This window comes from Hylaeus anthracinus, unplaced genomic scaffold (genome assembly GCF_026225885.1).
Source record: "Hylaeus anthracinus isolate JK02 unplaced genomic scaffold, UHH_iyHylAnth1.0_haploid 3, whole genome shotgun sequence".
Taxonomy (NCBI): domain Eukaryota; kingdom Metazoa; phylum Arthropoda; class Insecta; order Hymenoptera; family Colletidae; genus Hylaeus; species Hylaeus anthracinus.
In genome coordinates this window covers 2,008,374-2,028,414 of record NW_026535284.1, presented here as the reverse complement: position 1 = coordinate 2,028,414, position 20,041 = coordinate 2,008,374, and the positions used below count along the sequence as shown (strand labels likewise).

Here is a 20,041-nt window from a genome sequence, read left to right as displayed (position 1 = left end):
ATTCCTGGTGCTCGACACGATTAAGAAAAATGTATGCTTTTTCCGTCGATAGGAAACAAAGACGGGTCTGTCGAGCACTTCTTACAAAGGAACCACATGAAAGGGAACGCTTTGCGTTTGGGAAAATGCTTAAAACAATTGATCAATTTTTTAGTGTACGCATAGACGATCAATAGTTCATATTTAATCTTTTACGTTAGAATGGATTCGTGTGAAGAATTATTCTCGAATTTTAATCCTTTATAACTCTTCGTGACTGTAAAGTCACACACCTATTATCTAGATTTCTTATCTCTGACTTGCTTATCTAATTAATAATTCGATTATCAATACGTTTCAATCGTGGTTTTGGAGCAATAGTATGGCATACCAACAATCTGTTTGTAATAATTATTTTTTACAATTTCGCGTATCAGGAGTGGTTATAAATGAAAGTTTGTGTTTATTAATATTTACCTTTCATGTTATATTATTAATTCTTTATTAGTTTTATTAAAAAAACTTTGTGTAGAAAGTCGATAATCCGAAAAGTAATTAACCCGATCCTGTGTTTAAAATGTAAACGACCGATAATTTACGAGATATTTAACTACGCAGGTGATTATAGTTTACCGATGCGTGAGGAATCCGCGACTACTCTTTCGAGTGCATCGATAGCTCCATGACTGCGGTTCCACTTTCGTAATTACTCCGCCAGGGTTCAAGCACGCAGTTTATTGCTTTTTTCCTGGACACTACAATATTTATGATGAAAAGTAACATTTCCCAATCATATCTTTCTAAAGAAACCAAATTTATCCAAATATCCAATCTACGGAAGCAATAATAAAATAATAAGATAATTTTGTAATGCAAGAAAACAAAATTTCAGAAAATACGTATGTTGTAGTTTGATCTGTAGTTTAAAAACACAAATTTCCGTAATAATTGACTAACATTTTGCAATCAAAATGTATTAATGTTACTATATAATTTATAAAAATAAATTTTTCTGAAAATTAATTATATACTGGAGACTTTGTTCTTTTACGGACCACTAGTACCAGCCACGGTTCCTCGGTGTTGTCCCCGCTAATCTAAATCTAATCTCACTTTACACTTTACACTTTACACTTTTTATACTTAAAGATCTTATTACAAGTTCGCAGCCATTAGCTGGATATTATTCGCGACGAAGAATTGTTCGTCACCGATAATACCGATAATACCGATTACCAAGTCTCATCACGTGGAGGTTGCTGCGACTGAGGGACCCGGAAATAGAAGAAATCAAACTTCCTTCGATCTCCCTCTACATAAAGTATACATACATAGATGCATACTCTACATAGAGTCTACGAGCTTAATACTAAGTACGAAACCGTGGAAATCAAAGAAAACAAAGTATCTTTGATTTCCAAAGTCTAAGTCTGACTCTGCCAAATAATTATTTGAACTAAATGGAAGCTAAATGGAAATCGCGACGCGACGCGACCATGAAACTGGACTTACTCAGTCTGTCCCGTTTCCTCTTGTTGGATCTGGACTCTCGAGAGGAAGAGTACCGACCCCTCCGAACCAGTCCTCCACACCCTGCACCCATCTGGGAGCCACGACGGACCCGACTTGCACCCGTCTCACTGCGCTTTAGACTTACTGCACTGCGCCGGGAGCCTGGGACTACACCAGACGGAATACAGAGAGTAGAGAACCGATCCGGAAGAACTGATTGTCTTCCTCTCGAATACAGATCCACCAGGAGGACGGCAACCGACCTTTCTCTCCAGTTACACAGTTGATCACTTCACTTATCACATGAAGCAATAGTGACCGATGTAAAGAACGAAATTGCAAATTCAATATGGACCTACGAACAAAGAAATGAATTGAACAAATGATTAAGAATTGTTTGGTAGAGAACAGACAGTCGTACACCCATGCCTTAAAACTAACTTAGATACATGCCTTAAAACTAACTAAGATACATGTCTTAAAAGTAACTAGACTAAACTAAGGTACGCACAAGCAATACCAAGGAAACTAAGGTACCCACAAGCAATACCAAGCAAAGCTAAAAGGAAGAATAGGACGGACGCGAGACACGGACACGCGATCGCGAGATCCATATCGACCGAAGGATCGTCGAAGAATGAGCTCTCGCCCTTCGCATATTTGTTTGGGCGGCGACCGTGGCTCGCTTGTGCCTCTCGAAGTAGAGAAGGGGAAGGACGAACAACAACCGTGCGACGCTCGCTTCGAAGGCTCGTTGAATCCATCGAAAAAATAATTCGTGAAACATTAATATCACAGGAAAATCATATTCCCCATCATTGTTTAAATAATAAGTCTTATTGATAATTCATTCAACTACTGTCAGAAATTAATATTTAGTTGGTCTAATCAATAGATATTAAAATATTGACAAATTTCCCACGATTAATGTCTCGAATGGATACGTATTCTGAACCATAATTGTTATTAATGTTTAATCGAACACTGAATGATACTGTATGTATCACAAATGTTTACTTATGTCGGAAATATTAAGTTTTAATTGTTGCAATCAATAGATATTAAAATATAGAAAAATACCTCACGATTACTTATTTAAATTTTATTCTCAACTTTTCATGTTCCGGAATATTATTTTCTCGAAAAACATTCGTATAATAATCTGAAACTTTAAAATGCATTAAATATCTAGATCGCTGAAATATCACACTGTGTGCCGTTCGGAACTTGCCCTCAAAGCAAAAGCGGTTTATAATATTAACAAAATTGTATGTGGCATTGTTTGTTAGCGCAGTAATCACGGCGTCATATGTGTTGGCGATCTGCAATATAATAAACATAACATTTTGTCGAGATCTCGATGAGAATTTGAAATAATCTTGATCTCGCCCAAATCTCGATATGCAGAATCTCGATGTCGATCTCGAATGTTACAAGTAATCTCGATCTCGAATCCCAATATACAAACAACGGTCCATTATCACATATATTGGAATTTCCTTTCGTTTTTCCAATATTTTTCTGTACTTACCGAATTACCGAATACCGAATTGGTCGATGTTCGATAGTCGATCGATTTGCCGCACGAACGAAAGGATATTGTCACTGGTGATTCAGGTAATCGGAATCTTATCAACGAGGGCGAAGTATTGAATATATCCAAACGTTAGATTAGATTTCTCGACCAATAGAGCAGAAGGAAGTCTCTCGTTGCTGGTACGTTGGTCAGACGTGCACTCGCCACTATTCTGAAAATAAACGCGTTCGAGAATCTCGCGGTGTCGCGGTGGCCAGTGCTGGTCGTGAAGTCGCGCGTGACACTTCGAGTTTTATCGAACCACTCGGTTTAAGGGACTATCGCACACCTATACCGCAAAGCTGAAGAAACTGTCGCCGAATAAAATTCAGATTTAACTATCAGAATATTTGGAAAAGGTTACCCCGTTGCTCTGACCAAATTGTTGCTTGTAAAGCAGTTCTGATCCACGACCTTTCGCTTAGCTTCTGTAGACTACTATCTTCACACAAACATTTTCTTTCCGAATAATGGAATAATCTTAATTTTTTGTATCATAGATGTTTTTACATTTTATAAGTATGTGATCTTCTACGTTATAATTAACGCGATAGCCGTGGTTATTTTCTGAAATCCGTATGATAAAGTTCGAGAAATATTGTTTGAGATTCTGTCAAAGGATAATCAGATACCAATTGTGAACATTACTCGGGGACAATACTTACAGATCCGTGCAGTGAAGTGAGTATCAGTAATTGAACGGTTAACAGATTAATGTAGAATTTTTGATAAAATGAAACGAAGATGTTAGTATTTGGTATAGTGGTTTGTGAGATTTTAATAGACAATAGTCGGTACAATTTTAATATGACTACATATATTAACACTAAACGTACTACACATTTCATTTTTACTTATTTCTACTGTAATTCGATAAATGATTAGTCGTAAAGACACTTTTTTTAATTGAATGCAAAAATATTTAACTAAATTGAATAATGCATGAAACAATTTTATATAATTCATGTATTGCGTATAAAAACTATATAGAAAAGTTTGAAAACAGTCATTTGGCCGGTCATGGTAGGTTTAGTGTTAAAAACTACAACGTTCGCTGATGGTCGTACACTCGGATTAATCTACGCTTTGCTAGTTTCACGCTTTGACTGATTACTCTTTCGATATTTCGACTTTTTATGGAATGAAAAAGTCAAAGTAGAAGTATGTCCCAATAACTCTCTTTTATTATCGTACAAGCCTAAACCTGTCAGAGGTACGATACGTAATTATGTCGAATTGCTTGCAAAGACTCCAAAATATTTCCATAGTCGACACCCATGGAAATCGGAACTTTTCGTATTAGATTTCGAGAGAACGTCTTCAAGAGGAGCTTGTCTCTGAAGATAAATCGAGAAATGACGTTTCAATTTCGCGATCGACGGGAAACTGGTGGTTCGCTTGTCGATAAACGGGCATCGAAAAATAATTGATAGGTAGAAGCGTGTTACGGAGGAAGAAAAAATCTGTTGCGGCTGGTCGGAAGTGGTCGTTAAGAGAAAAGGGGAATTCGTCGGTTGCTATCTTGTCATTTTCGTCATCAGCAACTGTCTCGTAAGAATATTAGTCCAACCAGCGCGATTTTACTATGGAACGTCTATTCTGAAACTGGTTTTTTGCATACCTTTACTTTTATTAAGTCGTTCGAGATAATGTTTAAAGAGGTCACACATGGTGGGAATATGTAGAAGCATAGAATTACCTACTAACAAATTAATGTTGCTACCAACTGAATCGAAACGTCACTACGTGATTGTAAATATTCAGTGTTATCACGGTCTCGATACTGATTTCACCAAATACTGTTAGAGACTGAATAAAATGTATACGCACATGCGTGCACATGCGACATTGTAAAATTTTACAAACAAAACAGGCAGCATGGAACTCGAACGCTCAATTATCCATGAACGCTTACGCTGCGATTACTCGGTGTAAACTGTGTATGGACGGACACAAAATACAATCAGCTATTGACCGTTACTTGTTTTCGATGAACGCATTGTAAATGAGCACTGATGAGGACTCGAATATGGACTTTCATCGTTAAACGATCCATGTCGAGAATTTGGTGTCGTAGGTAATCAAATCTGCACAATGATTGACCCTATTTTCCATAAATAAATCATAAAGCTTGCACCGACTACCATAGTTTTAAATTTGTTTTTTTCATATAACTTACAAGAATCAATTGTGATTTTCTTATCAATTTTGGTTGCAATTTGGTGATTTCGTTCTAATAATATACGACGGTTCAAAGTTCGCTCATAGTTATACTCTGCCCTTTGATTGCGTCAAAAGCGAAGCGACGCGAGGATTTGCACTTATCTCCCCCTTCGATGTCGGAATACCTCGGAAATTAGCAGCGTTGGAACGACTACGCTGAGACATCGTTGCTGTAAATTAGACCGTCCATATTAATTAAGCGGTTAACGTATCGAGCAGAAAATTAATCCATAACAAGCCAAGCGTTTCTCGAGTACCAGCACACGCTCCGCCGAGTTACAAAGTTGTACACTCCCCCATCTCCGTGTACTTACAAACTCACATGGAGCTATATAATTATAGCTAATATTTCTGCAATTTTAGTAGCACATATTCTCCGTTGGAACATTAAAAGCAACCAAATAAAATTTTACATGTATTGGACTATTGTAAGATAGTTAGAAGGTATATCACGAACACGTGTTTTCAATGTTATCTTTTTAACTCTATATTTACTGAATTTCTCAAAAGTTTTTAAAATCTAGGCGTCGAGTTGAGTCGCAGTTAATCCGTTGAGTTTTTCAGAACTCATATATACTTTTCAATAATTTGAGTTGACACACATTTACGGCGTTTAAAAACAGCTGAATACAATAACACAAAATGATAGTAATTTGTAACATCTCCATTATTTTTTAACACATTTTTCTTTTGTTTCGGCATTGAATTAATTAACTTCTTTACGGTATTATGCTCGTTATCATTCCATGAGACTCGGATAACCTGCTTCAGTTCTTTAGTAGACGAATATTTGCGACCATTGTTATAAAATCTTTGCATCATTAATCTCTACACATTTTCGTTGGATTACAATCTTGAGGGATATTGACATATATTAAAATCAAAATTACCGTTATTTACAATCACAATACCTTTTTGAATTAAAAAATATACAATATTAAAATGGAACGTCATATTTGTATATCAAAAGATTGCTACACTTTGTATGTATTCGATTAAAGCCAAAAGGGTTTTGTAGAGTATGAAATGGTTACACGTAATTTTTTCATAATACCTCTGTTATATTTTTCACTTTACAAATACTTACTACTTAATGTAAAACATATGGTGAAATACAAAATAAAATTCAACTGGAATGGTCTTAATGATTTTCGATATTATCGATGAAATTTACATCGTGATCTACGACTATTTTCAAAGAAAAACTTTAGCGTTAACTCAGAAATGACTTGGGCAGTTTTCATTGGTTTCGGCAAAGTCGTCTCACTGTAATATTTCACAAAATGAACAGTGTCGATTAAAGCCTATTTCCGACGTTTTAAAGCTACATATCTCGCATTCATGTGCGACAATGCTTAAGTATGTAATAATTGCAAATCAACAAAAACGTGGATAAAGAATATCCCTACATTAAAGTAGTCAGCGATGTCGGTCGTCTTAATCCAACAGAGAATATGTGGGCGTATTCGTCCATTCAAGAGCTGAAACAAGCTACTCGAGCTTGAGAAATGGTACCGAGTTTAATACCTTGAAGAAATTAATTAACGATCTGAACGAATGATAAATGTGTTACGCAGTAATGGATATGTTACTAATTACTATCATTTTCTGTATATATTTACTTGTTTTTAACCCTTTGCACTCGGATGTCGTCTATGAGGGGACATCGTAAGTCTAACAAATTTTGTTAGTTCAAGGATTTATGTTTGCAGTGGTGTCAACGCTTCGAGAAACTTATAAGAATTTATAATTAATTCTAATAATACCAAAAAAGACACGTTTCCAAAGTTAGTTTATGTAATGCGATTCCTGTTCGCACATCTTGCAACGAGATAGCCCAGAGTGCAAAAGCTTAATAAAAGTACGTTTTTATCTAAATAATGATCATTAGACGAAGTCACCGAAAATTGCGTGTCGTACTGTATAGACGTGTGTAAGGTAGCTACAGTCGACATTTGAAATTTGGTTAAAGTGAAAAAATGGGGTTAAAGTTAAAGTGTATAGCAGTCTGCTGGGGTTTACGTTGGAGGAAAATGACTATAGCATTGAGGGATTTTTGAATTCAGTTGCAAGTGAGGGTTCGAATGGTTCACAAAAGATCACAGAACTTTTTAAATCCTAAAATATAAAATTCGATTTTTTCCAACTTGTAGAATACCCCATCCCTTTAAGTAACATCTAACTTTTGTATTTTCACGTGTATGTTTATCCCGCAAAATTTCATCTAAACTGTAGTGGGAGAAGCCATTTCGAGGTCATATTCCTTGTTAAAGTCTCTAATTACAGATTCGTTGTCGTTGGTTACGACATTGTGAGGTTACGTTCCGTGGGACTGATCGACGTCGCGAAACGATATCGTAACCCTTTTAAAGCATGTCCTGAACGGGACTCGAGAGGGTGGGAAGCTGCGACGAACGCTAATTACCAGAGACTCGTCGAAGGTTGACTCGTCGTGATAGAGTCAGGATGAAGATCGTCAACCTGGAAATCGTGTAGGCGCGGTGGACGAGTGCGCGCGTACGTTTGCTCGTGCACCGGAATTCGAGGCTCGTCATTAATTGAACGTCGACGGGTAGCAGTGTCGACCCACTTTCGCCTCACGAGCTTCGTTGTTCAGCTTCCACGGCGAAGTTGCGTGCCATACGAATTGTAAACGCATACCTTACACGTTGATCGCTGTCACGGGAATAATTCCTTACCAGAGACACGCGTACGCGTACTACCGTTCCATCTAGTCGCAATCCTTACGAATTTCAGTGGTCGTGTGTCGAGTATCTCGAGACATAAATTTTCCTTGGGTTGACATATAGATGTGCCAGAGAGATGATCAAAATGGAGATTTGATGAAATCCCTAAGGTAGATGATCGATTCATGGAAGATGTAAAAATAACAACTCTGTGAGGTGATTTCCCTAAAGAAAGTAAGTGACTTGATCGAATCCCTTAACTGTTTTAGTGAAAAGATGAAATAATATTGTTTAGATATTCAAAGTATTTATTTAGTAAATTATGCATTATTAAATGTAGAGTAGGTAATACAACGATAGTCATAGAAACATAAATTATTTAATCGATACTAATTAGCAAAAGAAATAGCTACTTAAGCTGCTATTTTTAAAAACAAAAAGGATATTCTTAGTGAATATAATTAATAAATAATAATGTTCATTCATTTTTATTAAAACACGTTGTTGATTTGTGGCATCTCGAGTTACAAAGTATGTTACTTTTTTTACAGGCACATCTTTTTGTTTTACATTGTATTTTGAACTATTCACGGGAACACTTCTTAAATCCTTGACCCCCAAATAAGAATAATTTTCCTGCAATCTCACACAGACTTAGGTTAATCCGTGGAATTGTTTCGGTAAATGTTATAGTAGTTATTTGAAGAGCGCTCATAGGTAGCCAATCTAATACGATCCCCAAAATGTTATTTCCATCTAATGGGCCTCTATCTACGTTAGGCACATCCACAAAAATTGTGGAATCTTTAGACCTCTTTCAAGGAACTCCAACATTTTTGGGACACCCTGTATATTTAGTGTGTAAGCAAGTTCGAGCCAGAGCTGTAAAGTAATAATTTACTTTTGTATTTATTACAATTTGGAATAATTAATTTTGAATTAGAAAGTAATTATTTAAATAATTCTTGATTACTTTGTTTTTAGTAATTACACAATACCTTATTCTTAATTACTGAGTAATTCAATTACTTTTTAACAATTACTTTTTAACAATTACTTATAATTACCCAGAAAGTAATTAAAAAGTAATTATAACAACTTTTTTAATTACTTCCAAGTAATTGTTGAAAGTAATAATTACTGTCTGTCAATTATGTTTAATTACTTTGAACAACTTTCGTGTGCTACAATCGGTAGCACATTATCTACCTACGCTGCTAAATTTCATGTACAACGTCACGGGAACACTTCGAGCACCGTGTATTCACAGTTACGGTGTCTTTGGTCGCGTCACCGAGCATCAAAGCGAAAGGATATAGCCCCGACTTCCGGGGAGGAAGAGCTTCGGTTCCGGTAAATAGAAACCTTGGACCTTCCTCCAGGGATGGTTTCTGACTCGACGGAACGACGAATGTGAATCTCTTGGCGCCTGGCGATCGCACGTGCTGCTCTCGAAACTATTTCCGGCCACTTCCGCGAACCCGTTATTCTCGACCGAGATTTGGCGCAACTTTCTGCCAAATGGGTTGATCCCCTTGGAGGGCGGTTCCCTGTCGGATCCTCGTCACGCGATCCGACGTACTCACCTAACCCTTTCAAACCTGATGGTAATATATGTGCACGTGATATTTTGATGTCAGTAATTCTGTGATCTTCGGTAGAGGTGTTTCCTTCTTCTCCTGATAAATGGTTGAATCGAAGGGTTGAAAAGTATAGACGTGTACATGATATTTTAAAGTCAATAATTTTTTAACTTTTGCTAGTTGTGCTATTTTCGGTGCAAGATTAATGCTATCTATATGATATTTTGAAGTTGATTATTTTTGTAATTTTTTGTAGGTGTGCCTCCTTATCATTAGATATGATTAGACGCAACCATTGACGTTCGCATCATCGAAATAAGAACGTCAGCATTATGTTGTAGGTGTAAACATAGGCTTAAAACGTAAACAAAGTATAGTCGGAGCAATATTTTCTTAACGAAGTTCGAAGCTGCAAGAAAAAAGTATGCAAGATTTTAATTTGAAATGTTACCCACGCTTCTATTATTATTTTAGTATGATCTACCAATTTTTATGGAAACATTCTCCTAAAGATATAAATGTTGACAACAAATATTTGTCACTGGTTGACGTATCTGCCGTCCACATAAATTGAAATTAAAAATTCAACCAAAGTTTCATTATATATCGTTAACAGCTTATGATAAAAGAAACCAAGTGCATTATTTTTTTTAAAAAGAGTTCTTGGACAAATGAACAATACAAAATTGTAACAATAAAAAAGAAACTATATAATATATCATCTCATCTGTTTGTTAGACGATAACAGAATCATTTCTCTTAGCATTTTGTTGATCAGCTTCGAAAATACGGTTTCGAGAAAAACGCGCTGAAAGTTTCAAATACCTACATACATTTTTTTTAGAAGGAAGGAGGAGTTGTAGTTTCATGAATTGTAGCTTAAAATTTTGCATAAATGTTCTTTAAGGGTTATGCTATATGATTCTTTCCCCAAGAAGCAATTCTTCCCTTAAGGGGTTAGAACACTGTAAACAGAAGTAACCAGTGATTAGTATAAGATTTTGTGTTTATTTTTAATACTATATGAACTAAAAAAACCCAAAATATTATAAACTGCAATAGGGTCTCTAGGCGAAGATGTAGGAAAATTTTAATTTTTATAAAAATTAACAAAATTACTGATATGTACATAAAGTTTAGTGATCAAAATTTGACTAAAAACCTATCACTTTTGTTTGTAACTTAAAAATATTTGGAAAAATGAAAATTTTGATACTTTATCGCCTAATAAATATAAGAAAGATTTCCGTAAAATTTCAAAACGATTGGTAAGATAGAACTTAAGATATCGTGCCAACTGATTTGATAAATGCGATTCTGAGAAAACCCCATTTAAAGTTTACAAACGTAATACTTCTATCTTATCGTACATTTTTGTTTACTTTTCGCTAATCAGTCATTCCAGCTTCGTACGCGGAACCTTCTGCTTTAAGTGCAGCTTCTTCTAAGGACGATCTGCGAGATTTACGAGCAATTCGATCTTCTTTTGACAATTCAAATGTTCTTTAAACATTTAAACATTTTTGACAATTAAACTTGTCTTTTAAACTTCTCGAATAAGTCAGTGTATGGAATCGCAGGAATGTTTACGGTGTTCATTGACGTTGCCAATTTAGCTGCCCTGTCCGCATTTTCATTGACTTGAATTCCAAAATATGATGGAATCCTAAACAGTTTGATGAAGCTATTATGATCATTATTGATCAGCAGGTTTTCCGTGTAGAGTTTTCCTTCTGGAGCAAACTCGTCCGCTCCCGGCTCCTTTCTCTGGTACTTTCGAACAACGGCTGCAGAAATAAATAAAAGAGATATCGTATTGTTTGTTTCAGGTGGGTCCGGCAGGGGGGAGGGTGAGGCAGGCTCGAACGAAATTCCGATCGGGAGGAGGGGCGGCGGCGGTGGCGGTGGCGTCGGCGTGGGTAGCGGCGGGGGCGTCGGAGGAGGAAGCGTGTTGGGTGTTGGTGGAGGCGGCGGAAGCGGAAGCATCGGAGGAGGTTCGGTCGGTAGAAGCGGGTCTGGGGGTGGCGGCCGATCGAGGGACGAGCCGAGGAGGCACACCCTCGGTGGCGATCACCAGCCGTCCCTGCATCATCAGCAGTTCAACGCAGCCCAACAGTTGCACCCCCTTCATCCCCATCATCCCCATCATCTGCCGCCGCCGCACGGCCAATACGGTACACCGCCCTCGCGTCACACCACCATGGATCTCGAGGTGAATCTTTGCTACCGCAACATGTAAATACATACACATTGACTCTTAACGTTTGCGTTATGTCTGGTTACGCTGTTTCTTCTCGACTTCTCTGTGTCGGGTTCACCTTAAACGTGTCGTCTAAACTGATTTCCAATCGGTACACGATATGAAACGAACATTTGGCCAACGAGTGCTTGCCCAAAAGTAACACGAGTTCGCCTTGGGTAGCCTATAAGCGTTTTCTAAACATTCGAAACGTTTTTTATCTGGTGTGTCGGTCCCAAGGGTTGAGAAGAGTTGTGTTATTCTTCGGCTCTTGAAACGTAAGAACCAGGTTGGATGTAAATGGAGTTCATATAAATGGAGCAAATTCCCATAAGCGATACGTTACGTGAGCCGAATTTGGATAAGAGCTTACCAAAGCGTTCGAATAATCAAGTACCGTGTAAGTGGCGTTTTCGGTTCGAATAAACGGAGTTCTGGTGTATCGTAACATCTTGTCGGTTCTTGTAACTCTTTCGATCGAAATATTTATATAACAGTTTGAAACAGTTGTTTTTGAAACTTTTTTATCTCCTAGTCAGTTTCCTTTGGGATAATATTGTAAAGCGATCACCATTTCAGATCAGAAACGATTTGGATTTTGAATTAATGCTTATAGGTTGTTCGATGTGAATTTGTTTTACAACATTCAACATAGTTTATCCACGATATTAGGGGTCATAGTCGTAAATGGTCCAGTTATTGAAACAAATATAGCGATTTACTTAATTCAGTTCTCAGTGGTCTATTAAGATCTTCTCAAATATGAACTGATAAATGTATTCTCCCCGCGATCTACTATAGCGATCTACTTAAGTCAGTTTCAAGTGATCTGTTAAGCGATATCCTTGTTTCGTACAAGCCGTTGAATGGGATTTCCCAACGGAGTAGTGGCCTATTTACGTGAATACTGTGCTTATCAAACTTGGATTAAGTTTATTTCTATATTTCTGTCTTTGGTAGCTTGCCTTGATCCCTTTCAGTTTGTCCTAAGATGTTGTCACTCTTCGGTCAAGGGTGCTACAATCTTGGCACTCAAATCGCTCTATTTGTTCCAGCAAGTACTCTTACCATCATTGATACGATTATTCGAATGATACAGTAATCTTCGGGAAACTGATACAATTTTTTCGCGCTCGCTATTGCTCGGTGTATTCCTTCCTCTTCAAACTGCATTCGCATCGTCCAACTTTGATATCAGGTTAAAAGCAAAGAAAATGATAAGAAACGATAGAACGAAACGAAACCTCGACCTTCTCTAAAGATAACTGGAACACCGAGACCCTAATTTCGTCCCAGTTATCCTGAGATTACTGTAACTCTGAAATACGTGAAGTCTTTTACAACCTGTTGTACGACACCGACGCCGCATTGGTTCCCACTATCCCATCTGGCGTACGACTACAGTTGCTATTCGACGTTCAATTTATATTACGATAGATTGTTACGATTATGACCCCTTTATCGCGCAATGGACGATCCCGCATCGTCGAAACTCTGCTTCCGGTATTTTTATTAGGATACCCATAAGCAATGTCGTTTTTTGACAGCATACAAAATGCTTTTTTATTGTAGAGATTAATTCAAGTTTTATTTACAATGTGTATAATCTTCATCGTTATCACATTTGTTATCGGCAATCGTCGCCTACTTCTTAGATAAACTTAATCTTCTTTCCAAAATGAGAGTGAGTTTTAAGTAGAATAATGTTCAAACGCAATTTTAATAGCTGTCGAGCCACTAAAGTGCCAAATTTTGTGAAAACGTCTAAGACTTGTAAGTTTAAAGTGTCTTTTAAGGTGGTCCACCTGTGTAACGTTTAATTTTCAAAGCAATTTTCAAGAATTTTTCGTAGGAAAGGTACTAGTGCAATTATGATAATTTTTTGTTTTATTCGGCAGATCGACGCTTCAACATTAATTTTTGATTTTATCACAATGTTTCGATATGTGGATATTCCTAGACGGCGCTTTAACGAGACCACTTAAAAGTAGAAGAGTCATTCGGCGAGCAGGATTTGATCGTACTTGATCATCTGAAACAAGAAAGTAAAATATCACCTTCGTTATAATTACATTTTGAAGGTACTGGCGATAAGATATTCACAAAATTTTGAAAATTGTTAATAGGGTGGCGTATAAACTAAAAAGAGATATTTTAAGATATCTTTTCCCCTATCTAATGGCTAGTAGACATTGAAAAAAAATTTGATCCCGATTCATGTAATGGATTTTGCGCAATTCTGCTCGCCATTTCCAAAAACGTGGTTTAGAGAAAAACGCGTTTAAAGTTTCGTACAAAAGCAGTACGACGCTGAGCCGGGCACGTTTGGGGTCCGAAAAATAATGAACTAAGCAGAATTTTATAAAATGCTTCTGTGACAGTCATTGTAATATCTCCTAGATGATAAATATGTAGAAAAAAACTTTTGATTTTTTGAAAATCTTACATAGGTGGACCCCCTTAAGCCTTATAATCACGTTCATAATGAAGAGAACAAAATCAGTTTTGATTGATTCGGAGCATCAGGGCGGACACGATCGTGTCAACATTTTGAACCCATTCCCTTTAGCATGGAATATTATTCGTAACTTCGTAACAAATTGACCAGGTCAATCGTAAATTCAATAAAATCTTTTAATACATGTGTGAATAAACGTATCAAATATAAAAAGTATACGTCAAGTATATTGTCGGTAAAAAGAAAAAAGAAAAATTGCTTCGAAACTGATAAAAAAAGAAAGAAGTAGGTGAATAAGTTAAATGATTCTCAGTAGATGGGAATGCTTGTAAAATATGAAGAAAAACGACGTTACTTACGGCTATCCTTGATGTATCTCTTTTCCCCGTCGTTTTTTTCTTTAATCTTCTCCCCGTGTCTCGTACTCCCGCATTCGTCGAACCGCGGGGGCTGCAATGCACGTTCGGACCTTCGATGGAATTTCAAGCAAGTATATATACCCCGACGAGCCGTGGGAATCGAAGGGAAGTGGCTCGAGTCCCGCGGGATACGAGAAAGTCGTCGTAAATCTCGTTACCCCCTTCCGCGTCGGTAATACAAATTAGCGGATCGCGTGCGCCGATTACGTAAGGGACGATCTTCGTCGAAGCATCCGGCGACGGTGAATGGCTTTAACGGATATTCCGAGGTCAAGAACCGAGCGTAACGAAGGGAAGAGGTTAATTAACCCGCATCCACCTACACCGTCCTCGTTTCTCGAGTTCTCGTCTCCTGTCGACGCCGACGCCCCGAGAGCCAGACGCTTCGTCGAATGTCGACTATTTCTAGACACAGACACGCATCCCATCCATACTCCGTCTCGCGGAGGTACACCGATAGCTCGTTACTCGTCACCTTCGGGAGGTGGTCGAACTCGAGTCTCGCGAATCGGGGTTGATTCGCGACTGGAGGCGGGGGTGGCTCTTGCGTCAGCGTTCGATGACAATGTTACGGTTCGAATTAAACGGTCTCGGCCGGTGGTCGACAAACTGCACGCTCGCGGTAATCGATTTGGCGGCAGCAATTCGTATTGGCGATCAATTGACATCGTCAAAAAGAAACCATTCGATATTCGTAGAATATACATACAATACATATTTTTAATGCATATCCATATTCAGCGAAAAGACTTTGATAACTATAGGTCGAAAAGTTTCCAAGATCTTATTCTTAGTAAAGATACGTTGAACGTTTCAATATTTTTTAGATATAATTTAGTTAATCCTTCGAATGGGCCAAGCTGTCGACCCTTGTATTATAAAACAAAAGTTTGTTTTAACATATCTCGGAACGTATCATTTTAATCATTTTTTAAATATTAACTCTTTGGATGCCACGATCTCACGCCATTAATTTGAACAAGACCACGGAAATCGTCCAGGTAATCCGTAGTTGGTGTTACGACCTCGAAAAATTCGTGCAGAATACGGATGTGTGCGGACCAGAGATGGGAATAACGAATGAAGATACGCAACTGTTCGTTCGTTATTTGTTTAATAATAATTACAAACTATGTACTAAATAAATTCGAAGTTTTATCTGTCGCAAAAACTGTACACTTTCAACTTTTAATATATTTCGATCAAAGCGATTTTTGATTTGACATTAAAACTTTATTATTACTCGGTCAGAAAAATGTTTAATCATTTCGTAATCGTGCAATTATTGGAAGATGGATTATTTATGTTTTAATTATTGTAGATTTACTATCGCATATCAGAAGATTACCAAAAAATGGTGGAAATGGTTGCATTCAACCAATGATAAAGTTTTTATATTAATCGAACCAGATTGGCTGGTCTCAACGAACGAATAGAATGATATTGTAGTGGGATCACTGTAGGTTGACGGTCGAAGTTTCATACATTTTTCAAGAATTTTTTTCATATTTTTATACGTTAATATTTGTATCTTATACTATACGAAAAAAATTGTCTAGCCAACTTTACAATATCTTGTTAATGTTTTTCACGATCGAAGTTGTTTCCTCAAAAAGAAAAAATAATAGGTACATGGCGCGGGTGTTTCCGGCACATGAAACAAACAATTTTTAATAATTATTGTTCTGTCAGCTTGTTGCTCTGACCGGAAGTGGAATTAATTATTTTCATATTAAAATAACAAAATGGTGGAATTCTTGAAAAGAGTTTGTTGAATCCTTTTTTTATGTTATAAATCATTTTAAGAAACCTAGCAATTATTGAAAGAAGTACGTCACTTCAGTCTCGGCCCGAACTGTAACTGTATAGAACATTGTGTAAGAATTGTAGACTGATTGATTAAATAGTTTTCTTTAAATCACCTTCACTGTCCGGGAAAAAGTGGTTTTATAAAAAAAAAAAAACGGTTAGAAATGTATTCGATCCCCATCGTATACCTGAAAACGAGGCTCAAGAACGATTCGCCTGATTCCAACTGTAATTTTGTTAATACCTAGAATTGCAGTCTAAAATTTTTACAATATATTCAAAATATACTTAATTTTCAAAATATGTAGAAATGAAATATTTTGAAATCGTCGCACTGGAGTGGCCGATTAAATGAACGATAGCTTATCCAGATAGCTGTTCAATTTAATGGAGCTTGCAAATAAATAGCTGTACAGGGTTTCTATCAGTCGCCTATTATTCAGATGAAATTTTGTCCCATCTCTGACGCAGACCAACGTTCCGAGGTTCCGGTCTGATTTTTTTCTTCCTGCGGCTAACCGCAGAGAATCCTTCTCGTAGGATCAGGTCAGCCCCTGCGCGTGCGTACGTTTCTTATTGTGTGCCCAGCTTTATCGCGTACACGTGGCGGCTTCGGCCGTTCTATATATTATCGTGCACCGACACGCCCCTCTGCTCGTTTTTCTCCTATCATAATTTTTTATTCTGCTCGTTCTACTCCTCTTGGCTTCGCGAGTCCGTCGCGACTCATAAAACGTTACCAAGATCGTTCCAGGTGTCTGCCACGCGTGTTCCGTGATGACGCGACCGCCAACTTTGATGAATCCTACAAAGTAAGGAGGGAAGGGACTGTATAGTGGAGTTAATTTCAGTTTTTGTTAGACTTTCAAAATGGAATAGTTGTCGAAAACTGCCTGTACAAGACATACAAGGTGTAATATAAAAGTATTCGTCGAAGACAATCAATTTATAAACGGTTTTATTAGTTCTCTATTTTTTGAATTTGGAGTTCCTATTCGTACTTTTTTTAAACATAGTTGAGTATTATACTAAGGAGAACATCAAAAACATTGAAACATTGAAATTGGGCAGGATTCAGAATATGTTAAGAAACACTATTTTAGAGGTGCTTTACATGATTTATATGTATTACTTTAAAATTCAGATGTTATTAGGTTGTTGTATATGAAACGTCCGATTTTATAGAGAAAATTTAAACATCTGTATTTACGTTACAAATTAACTTTATTCGTCAAAATACGCATCAACAGATTCAGTGCATTTTTGTCAACGATATATGAGTGCATTTATTCCATTTTTGTAAAAATGTTCATTTTTAGACACTTCGTCCCTTAAAAAATCATCCAAATATTTGACGAAGTAGTAGACGGTTGGTGAAATATCCAGTGAATAAGAAGGATGAATGCGCATTAGGAGAATTTTTCGTTTCTTCAATAATTAACAAATTTCGGAAAGTTGTAATATAATATAGAACCAAACTTCCTGCAAACTCGCGTATAGTTTGATGTAAATTAGACTCGATTAATTTCTTTAAATTAATCGCGTCTAATTTAATTAAAACCGCGTCGACGCGGTTCGTTTTTGAAGCTTATATTGTCAAAATGAAGATTGGCATGCTTTCCGTTGTTTAATAATGCCTTCTCCACATGTTTTATTTACGTTTTGAGTTACCTCGTCGATGTTATGCCTAAGCTTGAACGTATCACAAGTATTATCTGCCACTATAATGACGTAGTACAATAAAGATAACTTATTGAAATCGCATAATTGGACATTTCATATGCAACAACCTATTACATACTTTGTCTCCATCGTCTTCAGTTCCAAATCTCTATAGACATCGAACATAGAGGAACAAAATTTTTATCTTGGATTATTTCTTAGCACACCTAACTTACGTCTTTTCCCAACTATTCCAATTGAATCATCAAAAGTTGACGTTTTCACTCCATCCTAGGGGACAGAGATGGACGTCGTGGATTCATTGCGATCGCACAAAGTTGGCGATCGCATAAAAGAGGGGTGGAGAATTTTTCGACATCGAAAGCTCACATGTTATTACAAAAATATCTCATAAAGCTTCACTGTTTACACCCCCGCTCAGAAGTATGTGGACACTTCCCTAATAGAAGTAAATATCAAATAAAAGTTGTGAATCTATTAATATTAATTATGTAATGTATCTTTCGATATGTTTGTGCTGTATTAGCGAATATATTTTATTAACAGCTTTTTCTTTAATATCACATTAGTAATGATAACAAACTATCGAGATAACTAGATATTATTAAAATTTCTTTTATCAAACTTGGATACTATAAATTTCTTCATTACATCCGAAGTAATATTATCTAATTTATTTTGCAGTATTTCTCCATAAATATCTTTGATATATTGAACGTTCTTTCTAAACTTTTCTATCTAAACGATCCTATAGTTCCACTCTAAAATTGAATATAGCACTCGAAACGTATAATAGTATTAAATGTTGTTAAATACACATCCAATATAGAATTCAGCAACAAAAGTTGTATAGTAATAATTTACAGTGTGTGTTAATTAGTCATTGAAGGTAATAAGTGTCTACATATTTATGAACGAAGGTGTATGCCCAATCAATTGTGACAGAATTATAAATACGTAACCAAGTATCATTTTTAGATCCTTAAAATTTCATCAATTAAAATAGATGCTATCTGAGAACGCATTATATTTAAACAAAGAATATTACGTAAATTGCTATGTATGAAAAAGGGAGACATCAAACACGCCCAAAGGGCACAAGTTCCCCACCCCTAGTGTAGAGAGTTTTGCAGGACTCCGACCACCCTCGATCCTGGGTTCGCCATTGGACCAGTCGACCGCTGCCGGAATCGATCGATCGCGTGCCCGCGATCGCATCGTTTCGCTCTTACCTCACGAGAGTGCATTTCCAGCGAAATCCCTTTTTTTTCTGTTCCATGCATATATACATCTAACTGGTTTACTTGTGTGTGTGTGTTTCCGTGTACGCGCCGCCGCTAACAGATGGGGACCAAGTCTCGCCAGAGAAAGGTAATTTTTTCGATACTTCTCCTTTTCTCCGACGCCTTGTACTGTTTCAAATCGCACGAGAGCATGCGACTATTTTTCATCGTCTCTCGTCGTTGCTGTAATTTTTTCCTCTTACAAGGGGAGTCTACTACAAGGATGAGCTCTTACTGAATCTTCAGGGTATGAAAATATTGTAGAAGATCAGAGATTTATGATGAACATTATTTCTGATCAACGATCACAATACCTTTTAGAATTAAAACATATACAATATTAAAGTGACCCAGGATATTCGTACGTCAGAATCAATTTACAGATAAAGGTTGCTTTGGCTTCGTGTATATTCCATTAAAGGAACAAAAAATCCATTTAAAAGTCGTCCCTCGAGAGATTAATAGGCTTTTGCGTCGCACCTTAGAGATTTATAACACCTTTTCAATTAAATGACAATTATATTTCATTTACCTTAGGTAAGCTTCATTTTACGAAGATAGTCCCGAGGGAAGATAAAATTTCATGTCCT

The 20,041-nt window shown here is 36.9% G+C and overlaps 1 protein-coding gene across 3 annotated transcripts in view; it reads left to right on the top strand.

The window, feature by feature from the left end:
* LOC128894199 (uncharacterized) overlaps positions 1-20,041 on the top strand; it is a 294,902-nt gene that overhangs the window by 129,500 nt on the left and 145,361 nt on the right. For all 3 annotated transcript variants that reach the window (XM_054155770.1, XM_054155772.1, XM_054155769.1), the window contains exons 5-6: positions 11,390-11,772; positions 19,513-19,539. In XM_054155770.1, the coding sequence (XP_054011745.1) occupies positions 11,390-11,772; positions 19,513-19,539 (410 nt within the window). The remainder of the gene's footprint in view (positions 1-11,389; positions 11,773-19,512; positions 19,540-20,041) is intronic.